At 44.0% G+C, this 13,782-nt stretch overlaps 2 protein-coding genes across 6 annotated transcripts in view; both read right to left on the bottom strand.

Annotated features, from left to right (window-relative positions):
* Window positions 1-3,844: 3,844 nt before the first annotated feature.
* Window positions 3,845-11,787, bottom strand: LOC107717456 (PILR alpha-associated neural protein-like). Of its 5 annotated transcripts, none has more exons than XM_016524217.1 (6): window positions 11,735-11,787; window positions 11,256-11,308; window positions 10,675-11,030; window positions 9,210-9,288; window positions 6,074-6,193; window positions 3,845-4,747 (listed from the first exon to the last, which is right to left on the bottom strand). In XM_016524217.1, the coding sequence occupies exons 2-6, from the start codon at window positions 11,264-11,266 to the stop codon at window positions 4,726-4,728; spliced, it is 588 nt and encodes a 195-aa protein (XP_016379703.1). In that variant the 5' UTR covers window positions 11,267-11,308; window positions 11,735-11,787; the 3' UTR covers window positions 3,845-4,725. The 5 variants fall into 5 exon arrangements, with proteins under 5 accessions (XP_016379703.1, XP_016379706.1, XP_016379701.1 ...); XM_016524220.1 differs by having other exon boundaries at window positions 10,675-10,944; window positions 11,735-11,781; XM_016524215.1 differs by lacking the exon at window positions 11,735-11,787 and adding an exon at window positions 11,560-11,620.
* A 685-nt stretch (window positions 11,788-12,472) lies between these two features.
* LOC107717458 (lissencephaly-1 homolog) overlaps window positions 12,473-13,782 on the bottom strand; it is a 13,638-nt gene continuing 12,328 nt past the window's right edge. Inside the window, exons 13-14 of the mRNA XM_016524222.1 lie at window positions 12,799-12,884; window positions 12,473-12,574 (exon numbers count right to left, since the gene is read on the bottom strand). Of these exons, the coding sequence (XP_016379708.1) occupies window positions 12,486-12,574; window positions 12,799-12,884 (175 nt within the window). The 3' untranslated portion in view covers window positions 12,473-12,485. The remainder of the gene's footprint in view (window positions 12,575-12,798; window positions 12,885-13,782) is intronic.

Here is a 13,782-nt window from a genome sequence, read left to right as displayed (position 1 = left end):
CAGTAGTACAGCCTAGCGCATTTCACACAGGCTGTTAGTTTCACTTTCGCCAGAAAGTCGTGTATGCCTAGGTCGAAAATAAATTATGTTTATAGTGAATGCCCCTATGAATGGTTTTATTTTTACGATTTCGTTTTAATCCAAATGATGCGTGTGCTAAGTGAGTGAACATCAAAGATCACACAACAGAAGTACGCGCGCTCTCTCTCTCTCTTTCTTTCTCTCTCTCTCTCTCTCTCCCTACCGTTAAGTAACTTGTGCATTGTTTTACTTACTTGTTTTTGACACATCCGACCGAACTACAAACTTTCCAGTGATGTCTGTGAGAAAGATATATTCACTCGACAAGCTCGCGCATCTGCGCCGCCGCGCGCTCAATCCACTCAGCGCGCTTTGTTTATCAGCTCGCGCACATCAGCTACATACATACAGGCGTTAATACTGAATGTTTAATGTTATATTCATTGCATACATATACTTCGTAGTAGACATCCTTAAGCATTTTAACGAGTATGAGTACGAGTACAGGAGCGCAGTATCGGGCCCGATACCGATACCAGTATCGGTGCATCCCTAGTAGGAAGGACTGTAAGGCCTGCCATACTGCCAGCATTTCCAGGCAGTTGATGTGCAGCTTTGACTCCTCTTTCGATTACGTGCCAAAGGCTGGTCTGCCGTCGCACAGGGCTCCCCAGCCCGTGTTTTACGCATCTGTAAAGATGACCTTCCTTTTGTGTATCATCCCCAGGGGTATGCGCTGTTTGAACCACGAAGGGTCCTTCCAAGGGGCAAGGGCTGCGACACAGACTTGATCCACCTTGATACGAAGGCGTCTGTGACGCCAAGCTCGGAATGGAACCAGGGGTTTCAGCCAGTGCTGAAGGGGCCACATGCGAAGGAGGCCTAACTGCAGTACTGGCGATGCAGAGGCCATAAGGCCCAGCATCCTCTGAAACACTCTGAGAGGAAGGGACGTGCCAATCGTGAAGGCGGTCGTCAGCTGCTGTATAGCCAGGACACGTTCTGGCGAGGCTACAGCTCTCATTTGAGTGGAGTCGAAGACAGCCCCCAGAAATGAGATTCGTTGGCTGGGAATCATCAAGCTTTTGGCATAATTGACCCTGAGCCCCAAGCACTCTTAAGTGGTTGAGGAGGAAGGATCTGTGGGATATTAGCTCGACCTCTGACTGGGCTAAAACAAGCCAGTCGTCGAGGTAATTCAGAATGCGGATTCCCATCTGTCTCAGAGGGGAGAGAGCCGCATCTATGCACTTTGTGAAAGTGCGTGGGGCTAGAGACAGCCCGAACGGGAGGACCGTATATTGATATGCCACTCCTTCGAAGGCGAATCTCAAGAAGGGCCTGTTGCGGGGGGCTATATGAATGTGAAAGTAAGCGTCTTTCAGATCCAGAGAGAAGAACCAGTCCCCTGGGCGAATTAGCGAGAGGATCTGTTTCAAAGTGGTCATTTTGAACGCGCACTTTACTACGGCGTGGTTCAAAAGCCTGAGATCGAGGATGGGCCTGAGGCCGCCATCCTTTTTGGGGACGAGGAAGTAACGGCTGTAAAAGCCTGACTCGCTCTGAGCTGGCGGGACGATTTCTATGGCCCGTTTCACCAGCAACACAGCCACCTCGGAACGCAGAACGCGAGCGTTCGTGTTCCCTACTAAGGTGGGGATCACACCGCAGAAACGCGGGGGTTCTCGAGCGAATTGGATTAGATAACCTCGTTTTATAATCCCCATAACCCACTTTGACACGAAGAGGAAATTTGCTCTCTTTTTGAGTATGTTTGTGTTTTATTTTGTCCGCTGTCACAGCGGTTATACACTTGGGCGCTAGAACAGGCCCTTTGCATGCAATAAACACATTTTTCCCAGCACCCGGAACTGAACGGGGTGACGGCTTCTGAGGTGTAGGGTCCAGCACAATCTTGGGCCGGGGTCCCTGGCGCTTCGGGAAAGGATGGCGCTTTGCAGAGCGTGAGCGCTGCCTGGGCTCAGGCTGTGCAGAGGGCTGAGCAGCAGGAGGCGTGGTTTTGGCTGGCTGTTGAGTCGGCGCAGGCTTGGGGCGACTGGCAGCAGCTGCAGAACTGGAACGCTTCGGCAGGAAGTGTCGCATGGCTTGGGACGACTTCTGTGCAGCCGTGAAACGCTCGGCGAACCCTTCCACAGCAGGTCCGAAAAGGCCAGTGGGGGTGACCGGGGAGTCAAGGAAGATGGTTTTATCCGCTTCTTTGATCTCCGTCAAATTCAGCCATAAGTGGCGTTCCAGCCCCACCAGGCTGGCCATCAACCTCCCAATGGCCTGTGCTTTGTGGCGCGCAGGGCCAGATCGGTGGCGCTGCGCAGCTCTCTGAACGCTGCAGAGTGTTCTGGCCCAGACTCATCCATGGCGCGAAGGAGCTTCGCCTGGTACACTTGGAGCACCGCCATAGAGTGTAACGCAGACGCAGCCTGGCCCGCCGATGTGTAAGCACAACCAGCGAGGGCTGAAGTCGTTCGGCAGGGCTTAGAAGGATGAGCAGCCTTTGCCTTCCATCCGATGGCAGCGGGGAGGCAGAGGTGTGCAGCCACCGCTTCGTCCAGAGGAGGCAGCTTATCATAGCCCTTCTGTGCAGCGCCGTCGACCGTAGTGAGGGCGGGAGAGATAGAGGAGCGTAAACGAGCTGAGTAGGGGGCGTGCCACGACTTCGTCAGCTCGTCGTGAACCTCTGGGAAGAAGGGCGCAGCTCGCTGAGGAGGGGTCTGGCGGCGTCCGGGCAGAAACCACTCATCTAGGCGGCTGCGAGTGGGCTCTTCAGGCGAAGACCACTCCAATCCGAGCTCCTCGACGGCTTTTGATAGGACACGGATGAGCTCGGTGTCCGTACCAACCCTGGCGTCGATTGGCTTCGCGGACGGCAAGGGGGCGGGGTCAGCAATGGAGTCCGACCAATCCTCAGCATCCGAGGCCGCTAGGGACATACTGTCATCAAGCGGCTCGTCATCCGATCCCCCAAACGAGACCAGGTCACTCGCGATGGCGCCACCGCTTCGGCCAGAGGAGGCAGCTTATCGTAGCTGAGTAGGGGGCGCGCCATGACTTCGTCAGCTCGTCGTGAACCTCTGGGAAGAAGGGCGCAGCTCGCTGAGGAGGGGTCTGGCGGCATCCCGGAAGAAACCACTCATCCAGGCGGCTGCGAGTGGGCTCTTCAGGTGAAGACCACTCCAATCCAAGCTCTTCGACGGCTTTTGATAAGACACGGATGAGCTCAGTGTCCGTACCAACCCTGGCGTCAATCGGCTTTCTGTTCATTCTTTTGAACCAATGGCAGTGCAGATGCACTGCTGTGATTGAAAGATATCGTACTCGGTTACTAACGTAACCTCGGTTACCTGAGATACGGGAACGAGTACTGCGTAGCTAACCGTGCTATGACGCTGCACGACTCTGTCATCGCTTCAGTCGATATGAACCAGTGATCCTATGCCGAGCGCCTGCTTATATAGCCAGATGCCCCGCCCAATTTGGCGGGCTCTGGCACGCTGCCTCGCCATAGGCTCACGCTGCTCCGCCGCGCCGTCATTGGTTAATTTCTGTTCATTCTTTTGAACCAATGGCAGTGCAGATGCACTGCTGTGATTGAAAAAGGCTTCAATAATCGGAGAAAAGGAGTTTTCCCCACCGTGTCTTAGCGACGCAGTACGAGTAAAGTATCGAAAGGGAACCCAAGCTGCCTCGGTAGCCATGGGTTGTTAGCATAGCGATACATCAAACAAACTTGTGTGGCGTGTTTTTTAATTGCTTATCAAACTAAAAATGCCATGGAAGTGCCAAGCTTATTTTTCAGTATGTCTTCATACATGTCCTTAATTGTGCTTTCCATAAACTTCCATAAACATGAAAACACCACAAACACCACAGTCACTGTGGTGAGTGCTAGCTCTCCGCTAACCAAAAAAGACCCCCGAGAAGAGCTATATGGCCATGATTTAGAAGTATAAAGCTAATAAGAAGCATAACAACACACTCGGAATAGAATTACGTAGGTTTCACGAACACCTCAACAGATGTTGAGTCAGATTTACGAAAACGTCCATCTGATAATTAGTGTAAATTATAAGGTAACAACACTGCAGAGGTGTTTCCAGATATCAGCAGACGTCATTGCAGCCCGCTGTTGCCATGGAACATGGAGCGATATGAAACAAAGCACTATAAACAAATGATGTGAATTATATTTAACTCTTCAAAATAACTGCAGTCATTCATTAAGCTCAAATAAATGCTACACAAAGTGCGATAAAGGCAGCGGTAGGCGGCTGTAACCTTTGTATGCATGAGAGAGAGGCTACTGCAAGCATGTCACGCCGGTTACTAAATTAATGACTACATACATCACAGCTTATTCCAGGATCAGAAGCTAATGATTGTTTTTATGGTAGAGGACATAGCATTCCCGGAGCCCTTGTGAAAGGCTACGTTGAGCTAATGAGAATAATACTGTACAAACGGCACTGGAAGAAAGAGGTACAGCCAGAAACGAAGAGCCACTGGACCACAAAACCTCACAGTCTCCATCAGAGTGCCAAAACAGATGTATTCATCCATATATCCACATGTGTCTATCTACATGTTATGTACATTCGCATGGCTTGCCCACATGTTCTCACCAACGGCCACACCGAGACGGTGTCATGCCCGCGGGATTTGATTATCATGCTCGGAACAGTCAGCTCTTCAAAGATTGACCACTGGTATCCTGCAGCGTGGGGTAAAGAGATGAAGAAAGAGATGGCAAATTAAATTAATAAGAGTCTCACTCTATTACTGACTGTGAGATTAATTCTGAAATGCACAGAGCAGCAGGAAGGGGTCTGATTTCATGGATGGCACGCTTTCTTTCGCTCTCTGCATCTCTCCTGTTGAAATATTCACAACAATTGAGGAAAACCTCCACAACAACGCCTAACTGGCTGTTTTGTATTGCAAGGCATTACCACTGATCTAACAGCACTAACATACTGATGTACACACAGAATCAGCATACATACAAACGTCATCTTCATTTTTAAATTTAAATAGATATTAATTTAATTAATTGAACACATTTTCATTGAATGCACATTTTTAAAAGAATCCGACCAATTTTGTAACAAAAAAGACAAAAATATAATATTTTAGTCATTAAGTAATGAGGTTTAAACCTCTTTAACAGTCAACTGTATGAACAGTTATCATTAAAATACTTTTTTTTTTTAATAAATTTAAAAAACAGGTACATTTTGCATCACTAAATGAGTTAATGGAAGAATAATCATGTAATATGACTATTAATTAAAAAGTTAATTTACCAATTACTTGTTTAATAAATATGATAACATTTTAATTTTTATTTACATACATATATCTAACCATTATAAACGCCAAGCCTAAATTAAATTATTTAAAATTCAGTGTGTGTGATAACTGCAGGAACCAAAATACCGTTTTAATATTTATTTTACATTAAATGACTCCATGAAGGAATAATAAATTAATATTTATGTATTTCCAGCAATATATGCAGGAAAGAAAATACAGTAAAATCAAGTTCAAATAGTTAGGCCACTTATTGTACATTTTTACTTAGTTTTTCATGTTATGAAAAAATAGGCCTAACATTTTAATCTGAAAATTTATTTTATGTAATAATAATTTAAACTTAAAATTATCATTTTATTTTTGCAACAATATATTAATACATAATACACAGTGATTTTATATAGGCCTATATATCTTTCCCTCAAAAAATGAACAATATTCTAAACATTTGGCTGTGATATTTAGAATACCTTTTGAACGTTTCGACTTTTTAATAAGGATCCACAGACACCCTGGCATGATTTTAAACGAACAAATCAGTCATTTAGTATAGCCCCTAGTTGTGTTTATTTATTTGTTGGGAACATGTTCTTTTATTTATGTTGTTCCCTTTGACAGGGTTTAGCAGTCTTGCTATCTCTGGCTTTTCCTTTTTCGCATACACAAAGAACTAAAAGCAGTCTTGGCACCCTGTCCCACAGGCTTACAGGCACAAGCACGCTACCTCTCTCTGTCGGGGAAGGATGGAGTGCTGTGCAGTGTCTGCCTGCTGTCCTCCTGAGCTATGGAGTGAGGGATGGCGAGGGAGAGAGGCGGAGGGCGCTGCGAGAGACTGCGGTCGTAACTGAATGAAAGTGAGAGAGAGAGAGAGAGAGAGAGAGAGAGAGAGAGATTAGGACGACAGCCAGTGAACGAATCGAGAATATAGACACTGAAGAAGGTGAGAAAGAGGCATGAAAAGAGAGATTAAATAGTGTAACGGGAAAGAAGGCAAACACTTCAGTGACACTGACGGGAAGTTCATTCACTCGCTGGCTTAATTTAATAGACCGCCTTCAGCGAAAGAAAAAACAGAGTGGGGGAAATTAAAGCGTGCGATAGAGAAAGAGAGAGAGAGAGACGCTGAAATATTCAGTTAAAATCATATTTGTCCAGCAACCATGAGGAAGACAAAGCGTCGCAGACGCGGTGTGACGTCCCATGCAGCGTCGGCGCCACGTTGGTACATTATAACATGATTAGGCCTGCCGTTATTATTTCTGAAAATACTTATACGAGACGTATCTTTTTTATATTTTCCTCAAAAAAAAAAATTTTTTTTTAATTGTGTTTTTAAAAGCATGCAGCAAACAAAAATATGCGATTAATCTGTTAAAATTTGTTACTGTGGGTTAACAAATTTACATTAGTAGGCTATATGTTATTAAATTGTACATAGGCTATATATCAGATTAGTTTATTTACAAGTTTCATGTTTGTGTTTATCCCGTTTTTTTCCCCAGTTGCATCTGAAAATTACTTTCAGAAACATTATTTTTTTCAAAGCAGCCCCCCCCCCAAAAAAAGTGCGGCCCCCCAATAAATTGTGCCAGCCCCCTCACTTTGTGCGCTCTGGCGCCGACCCTGGTCCCATGTAATATTAATACCCCACACCGACTCGCACTTATCTTCAGTGACTCAGGAGAGTTTACTCCACCTCTGATCTGATGGGATGACGGACGGAGGGTTGGGGGTTGTTAAATGAGCGAGAGGATATCTGTCAAGGCAAGTGTGTGAAATGCAGAGATTAATTGCGGAGATATAGCTTGTGTATGCAATAAAATCGCCCTCGGCTCGCTCAGATGAACGTCGGTCTGATCTTCTACGTGAGCGCCGGCCTCACATTAACATAAACGATAAACCTGTTGGGAGTTCTGCGATGTGACAGTTTTAAACCTCTCTATCGATTTTAGAAACAAGCTCATATATACAAGCACATTCCCATAATGTCTGATTTGTAGTATCTGCACCATTGCTTTGCCCGCAGCATAAAAACGATGAGATTTGGCTGAAGCAATCCGAATCTTATGATAAAACATATATGAATTTGTGATTCGTACAGAAACATTCCTCTTTTAGAATGTAAGATTGAAGGTCCACTCCTAAAGTCGAAAGTATACTTCCCTTGTCTGTGACGTTTAGGATGATTCCAAGGGCCTGAGGAGGGAGAGGGGCCCAAACACGAATTCTATCAAGGGCGCCGCCTGCTGGCCCGTGTACTGTCTGTGATACGTAATTTTCGTCAACACACATTTCGCTGATGTCTGTGCACATAATGGCACATGTGCGAGTAAATGAAAATTTAAAATAATGATTTGAACACGTCTATCCACACTAACAACTCAACTACACTTTGAAAGGCTTGCATGCTCAGTTGTGCATGAGATGTAAAACATGGATAAATAAGTATACCTGGGCCTTAAACCTAACCACTAGTTTGATAGTGTTTGCGAACACATGCGGTTGACTCATGCGCACTAGAAAGTGTCCAATGTCCAATGTCTGCACTATTTCTCTCCAGAAGTTATAAAATGTCTTCAATTAGAGTTGCGGTTAAGAGTATCTCTTAACCCCCTCACACAAGTACTTGTCATCATGGCTGTCTATTGTTGTTGTTTGCTTTTGTTGTTGTTTTATCTCTTGTGTTTCTTTATTGACTATGAAACAACAGGCCTTGCCATCTTGTGGACAAACTAGTGCAAAAAAATTGAAGGCACGTGTGAGCTGAGCGTGGTTAGAAAAATCGTGCTTCACACGTAGGCCTATAGTACAGGTGCATCTCAATAAATTAGAATGTCGTGGAAAAGTTCATTTATTTCAGTAATTCAACTCAAATTGTGAAACTTGTGTATTAAATAAATTCAATGCACACAGACTGAAGTAGTTTAAGTCTTTGGTTGGTCTTATGGAGTATTCTAATTTGTTGAGATAGTGAGTTGGTGGGTTTTTGTTAAATGTGAGCCAAAATCATCACAATTAAAAGAACCAAAGACTTAAACTACTTCAGTCTGTGTGCATTGAATTTATTTAATACACGAGTTTCACAATTTGAGTTGAATTACTGAAATAAATTAACTTTTCCACGACATTCTAATTTATTGAGATGCACCTGTATGTATGTATGCATAATATGTTGATGACAAAATTTATGTCACAGCGAACAACGCATACCCTAGTGTACACGTAAAAGCCAAAGTATAATTTGAGCCCAAGCAGATCATAGAAAAACGTACAAATGAGATGGTACAAATTCATACAAATTAGCCACCAATTTGTCAAAATAGTTATGAATTGCCATGAGAGTGTGTTGGCTGAAGAGTTTGACAGTGAAAGTGAATTCAGCAAAGGGAAGGTTCTAGCATAAACTAAGGCAGGTAGTAATAAATCACACTCATAACCTGTCACCCCTGTGTTTATAGTTACTCTCAGGATGATATGGGCCATTCCTCAGCTCTCTATATCATTTTAATGATCATCTATGCAATCGAATGCTGCCGTTCGAGTAAATATAAATGCATTCCTGCGCCTGATGGCCCTCGACGCTCCGGGCTAAATTTCTAATTAAACCAGCACAATAAAACACTGTAAGGTGTCCACACTGTTAGTGTCTGCAGAGTCAGAATATCCATAGATGGAATTTTTAACAGTTCTGCATGGAACTCTTACTGAACAGAAGAATCCTCGACTGAAAGTTTGTGGAAATCTGTGGTGTGAACCCATTATGACACACTGACTGTTCAGTCACTCACACAAGGAAGCAAGCTGTCTCAGGGAATGTATGACAAAACCATGCAGGCAGAGGAGTGGTGAAAATGTCTCACCAGAGTTTAGCAGAGATGATGACCACAGAGAGAATCAGCAGAGATGAGATCGTCACTGTCACATAAAACTGTGGGTCCACTGAAGAAAGAAATAGCACAGGAGAAGTATAATTAGACAAAGTGAGGGGACACTTTGAACAGACGTTTGAATTAAACCTATGTGATGTTAAATTCTACTTTGAATTGGAATGATAGGAAGAGGATGTGCAGAACTGCAATTCAAATTAATTCAACACAGTCACACAACAGAAATAGGGCCGTAAAAACAAGACGACGTCTCCCCTTCAAATGTGGGTTTTTAATGACCGATTTCTAAATGTTTTCATATGGACCCACACACTCTTGAATATTTGTTTACATCCTTGACAAGAAAATATATTTGGTTGGATTTTTTAAGACTTTGAAATAAATTGACATTATAGAAAATAAAGCTCCTTTCATCATGGTTCATTTAAAATAAGTAAATAATAATAATAATTTAAATATTTGTATAATAATTTTTTCTGACCGATGAGCTTTGTAAAAATCGACACGTTTCAGAAAGGTGGGGCATACAGGAGAAACAATAATGTGCAGTATGTGCAAAATAATGTTTTTTGAACTTTAAACCGCATAAACGCATTTCATTACACCAAATACACAAAATAATGTTCTTTTTAGCAACATCATATGACCCCTTTAAATCTCATAGTATATGTAATTATATATGAAATGCAATAAAAAATATTTAATACAATTATATATAAATAATTTGTATAAATATGCATATAAATCAAATATTAAATACAATTTAAAATATACAAATGTATACTTACATTTCAAACATCAAATAACAATATCCCCTAATCTGAAAATATTGTGTGTGTATGATGTCATGAACAGCAGTTGTGTGAAATTCATTCTTAAAAACATCTTAGATTCTACTTTAAATTAAAAATGAATTCCTCAAACCGTAGAGCATTGCAACACCAAAGTCATGGGTTCAATTCCCATGCTGTGCATTAACCCAGTGTAACATATATCTTGAATGCAATGCAAGTTGTTTTGATAAAGGTGTCTGCCAAATGCATAATTGTAAATTCTGGCCTATTTGCTACCTCAATTCAAATGCAAGAACTGAACTGGAATTTCAAAACTCATTCCCAGTTCGCTTCCAAATGGCCCACATGCCTATAAAAAGCAATTAAAGGAAGCATTAAGATGTAGAAAAGTGTGAAGAAAGACTTGCAACAAGGAGCCGTTACAGGAGAGAAGAGCGAGAGAACTGTGAGGGCGAAAAGGGTGGGCAGAGTGTCATAATCAGGTAAAATTGTATTGATTGGATTGATGCATGCCTCCTTCTCAATAGGAGAGAAATCTAAGCTCTCCTCAAGCGCAGATTTTCTACTATGAGGAACCAGCATGAGTCCAGAGCCCTGTCGGTGATGCAGCTCTCAGATAAAGAACTCATTTCACGGATACCAACCTTCCTCGGTGTCCTGCTCTTCTGTCTCTATCTTGTCCCTCTCTCCCGTAGTCGGGCGTTGCGTTTGATTGGCGGCCGTGCTTCGATGGTGCAACCAGTCTTCGGGCGTAGTCACCCTCGAACCCTCCGTCTCCAGACTGGACAGCAAGTGATGGGTTTCGTCCTCCAGGGGCTGCGTGGGACCCCAGTCCACTGCCCACAGCTGAGTGGTGCTGGCCTGCGCCGTGACTGGCATCTGCATTTCGCCCAACTCCTCCCACTTCTTGTCATCTGTGTCACCGGTGGCAGTGCAAAAAATTACAGTGACCAGCAGGAAGCTCCAAAGGGGAATGAATCCAATGTGGGGAGAGATGGAGCTGGGGGGAAGGAGAGACAAAGCAACGAAAAGACGGAAGGAGGGATTGAAAAGGAAAAGCTAGAGATCGAAAAAAACACATAACTGAGAGGCGTGAATCGAGCATAGATGGAAAGAGACTTAAAGCAAAAGCTGATGCAACCCAACGGGCTGCAGGAAACTAACTGGTCAGATCTGAGCACAGTGCAACCAAAACAGTCTGTTTGGCGCCCTCGCTTTGCCTTACCATCGCTCCATCGCTTCAGCCTGTTCACTGACTCCTCGCCACTCCGATCATGTCTTAAATGAGAATGACATAAAGAGAAGGATGAGAAGAGAAACAGAGCTGGAAGGGGGAGGGTTCAGTCTTGACACCGACTAAAAGACCATAAACAGATGGCTGTACTGGAGAAATACCCTGCTGGCTCTGAGACAACACAAATAAAAACACACACATACTGTAAGCATACACACTCATCCGGATCAAAACGGATCACATTCATCAAGAACCAAACCACAAGATCCACAGAAAAACACACATGCGAACACACCTGTGGATGCGTTCCCCGTGTCAAGCCTCTTCCCGAGCCGTCAAACAAAACTCAACATCTGTATCCAGATTTACGGCACACTCTGACTTCCAGGCAACACTCACAAATACACCTACACACACTTGGAAACATGCAGATTCAAACTCTCAAGACAGATATCGGCTCACATGCCTACCTCATGCCACTGAAGAAGGGAGTGGGAGAGAGACAGAGCGCCTGGAAGTGGGGAAAAGCATTGGTTGCCGTAGCGACAGAGACATGTAGAAATTGTGCGAGTGAGAAATAGAGTGCGGAAGAGGAAGGGAGAGAGAGCGAGAGAAAGAGAGAGAGCGAGGGCCAGAGGAGGGAGGGAAGGAGGAAAGGAGGATTGGAGGAAAGATTGAAATACTAATTATGCATCTTAACTGGTTCAATTAAATAGGCAGCGAGAAGAAAATAAATGAATTTTGAAGGCGAAAATAGCCGGACAGAATAAAAGAAGCGGCTTATTAATATTCCGAAGATCAACTGAAGTAAATAAAAAGTATTCAGAAAGGACAAATGAAAAGAGGCAGCGGCAGGAAAATCGATATACATTAATGTAGCGTTGGACGGGAGCCCTACATGATGAACAACGCTATAGATATTTATAGACAGAAGTGCCAGCGATGATAAATACTCTCACACGTACACAGACATAACATGGTAGGGTTTATTGGATCGACGTTTACATAGAAAACAGTCTGTTGTTTCTCTCCTCCTTCTGTTTTTTCCCTTCTGCCAGTCAGTCAATCTGTTCCACTTCAGTCCCTTCGCGTGATTTCTTGCACTCAATCGTCGCCCCTTGACCTTGCCTTTGCTTTCTCTTCCTTTCCAGTTTGTTATTTTTAACCTTCCTTCGATCTCCTTCCCCTCGCTCTCTTTTTTTCATTTACCCCTCCTCTCGCTCACTGAAGAACACAACGCAGCCATGAAGAACTTGCGGGTTCCTCTGTTTCTGATGCATCCTGGGGTATGGAGTCTTCATCATCGTCCACTGGAGAAAAAAAACGATATTTTCGTAAAGGTTGTCAAAGTGAATTAAATGTTTTATAGCATCACTTTTTAAATGCTGTTAACTCATTTATTCGAGAACATTGCAAAATAATGTCCATAAAGTGTGTAAAAAAGTTGTTTTTATGATTGCATTACTGTAGATTTTCTTTGGACTGGAATTTTTTAACATAGGTTAAAACATCCATCTTTGGTTCCCTCTCTTACCCTCACTTTGTTCGTCTTCTGAGTCTCTGTCGGATTCCAGAAGACAATCTTCCAATCGGCTGTCTCGTCTCACTGTGACATCGCCTCTAGAGGAAAAACAACAGAAGACCGTCAGTGCAGGCCACTTGGGTCACACTGTTTACAAGGACAGAAGGATGTTTAACTCGGCCTGAAGCAAAAAGCAAAGCTGCTGTGCTGACAACAGCGCGCTGTCAATGGGATTGGAATGACTTCATTATACAAACTGCTTTTGAAGTAGCAAGTATATCATTAAGAGTTAGGCAGAGGCAGATCAACTTAAAAATCTTCTTCATATCTGCACATTAGCAGCATTTCAATGTATTGTCTATTTTCAATAGTGTAGCGAAACATGAATATATGACTGGATTTATTGTATGAAAGTTTGCCCAACAGTGTTAAGTGTGACTGCACCCAAGCTGGCACGGGGCCCAGTGCAAGAGAGGGAGCGGGGCCCCCCATCAGTCCTTTCACGGTTCCGTTCCAGGTCGGGGGGTGGGGGGGTTACCCCCTCAGTCTGTTCACGATTGCGTTTGTCCCACTCGGTTGTCCCATTCCAGGTACCCCTCGGTTCGTTAGCGATCACGTTTGTCCCATTCAGTTAATTTGTGATTGTGTTCCAGGTCCCTCCTCGGTTCGTTTGCGATCATGTTTGTCCCATTGGGTTCTTTGTGATCATGTTCTAGGTCCCCCTTGGTTCGTTTGCGATCACGTTTGTCCCACTCGGTTAGTATGGATCGCGTTCCAGGTCCCACTCAGTTTGTTTGCGATTTCGTTTGTCCAACTCGGTTAGTTTGCGATCGCGTTTTCCCACTTGGCTCATTTGTGATTGCATTCCAGGTCCCACTCGGTTCGTTTGCATTCGCGTTTGTCCCTTTCAGTTCGTTCATGATCGCATTCCAGGTTCCGCTTGGTTCATTCGCAATCGCGTTCCGGGTCCTCATCGTTCCGTTCGCGATTGTGTTT

The sequence above is a fragment of the Sinocyclocheilus rhinocerous genome, unplaced genomic scaffold, assembly GCF_001515625.1.
Source record: "Sinocyclocheilus rhinocerous isolate Xijiao unplaced genomic scaffold, SAMN03320098_v1.1 scaffold1622, whole genome shotgun sequence".
Lineage (NCBI taxonomy): Eukaryota > Metazoa > Chordata > Actinopteri > Cypriniformes > Cyprinidae > Sinocyclocheilus > Sinocyclocheilus rhinocerous.
This window is presented reverse-complemented; position numbering and strand designations above follow the sequence as displayed.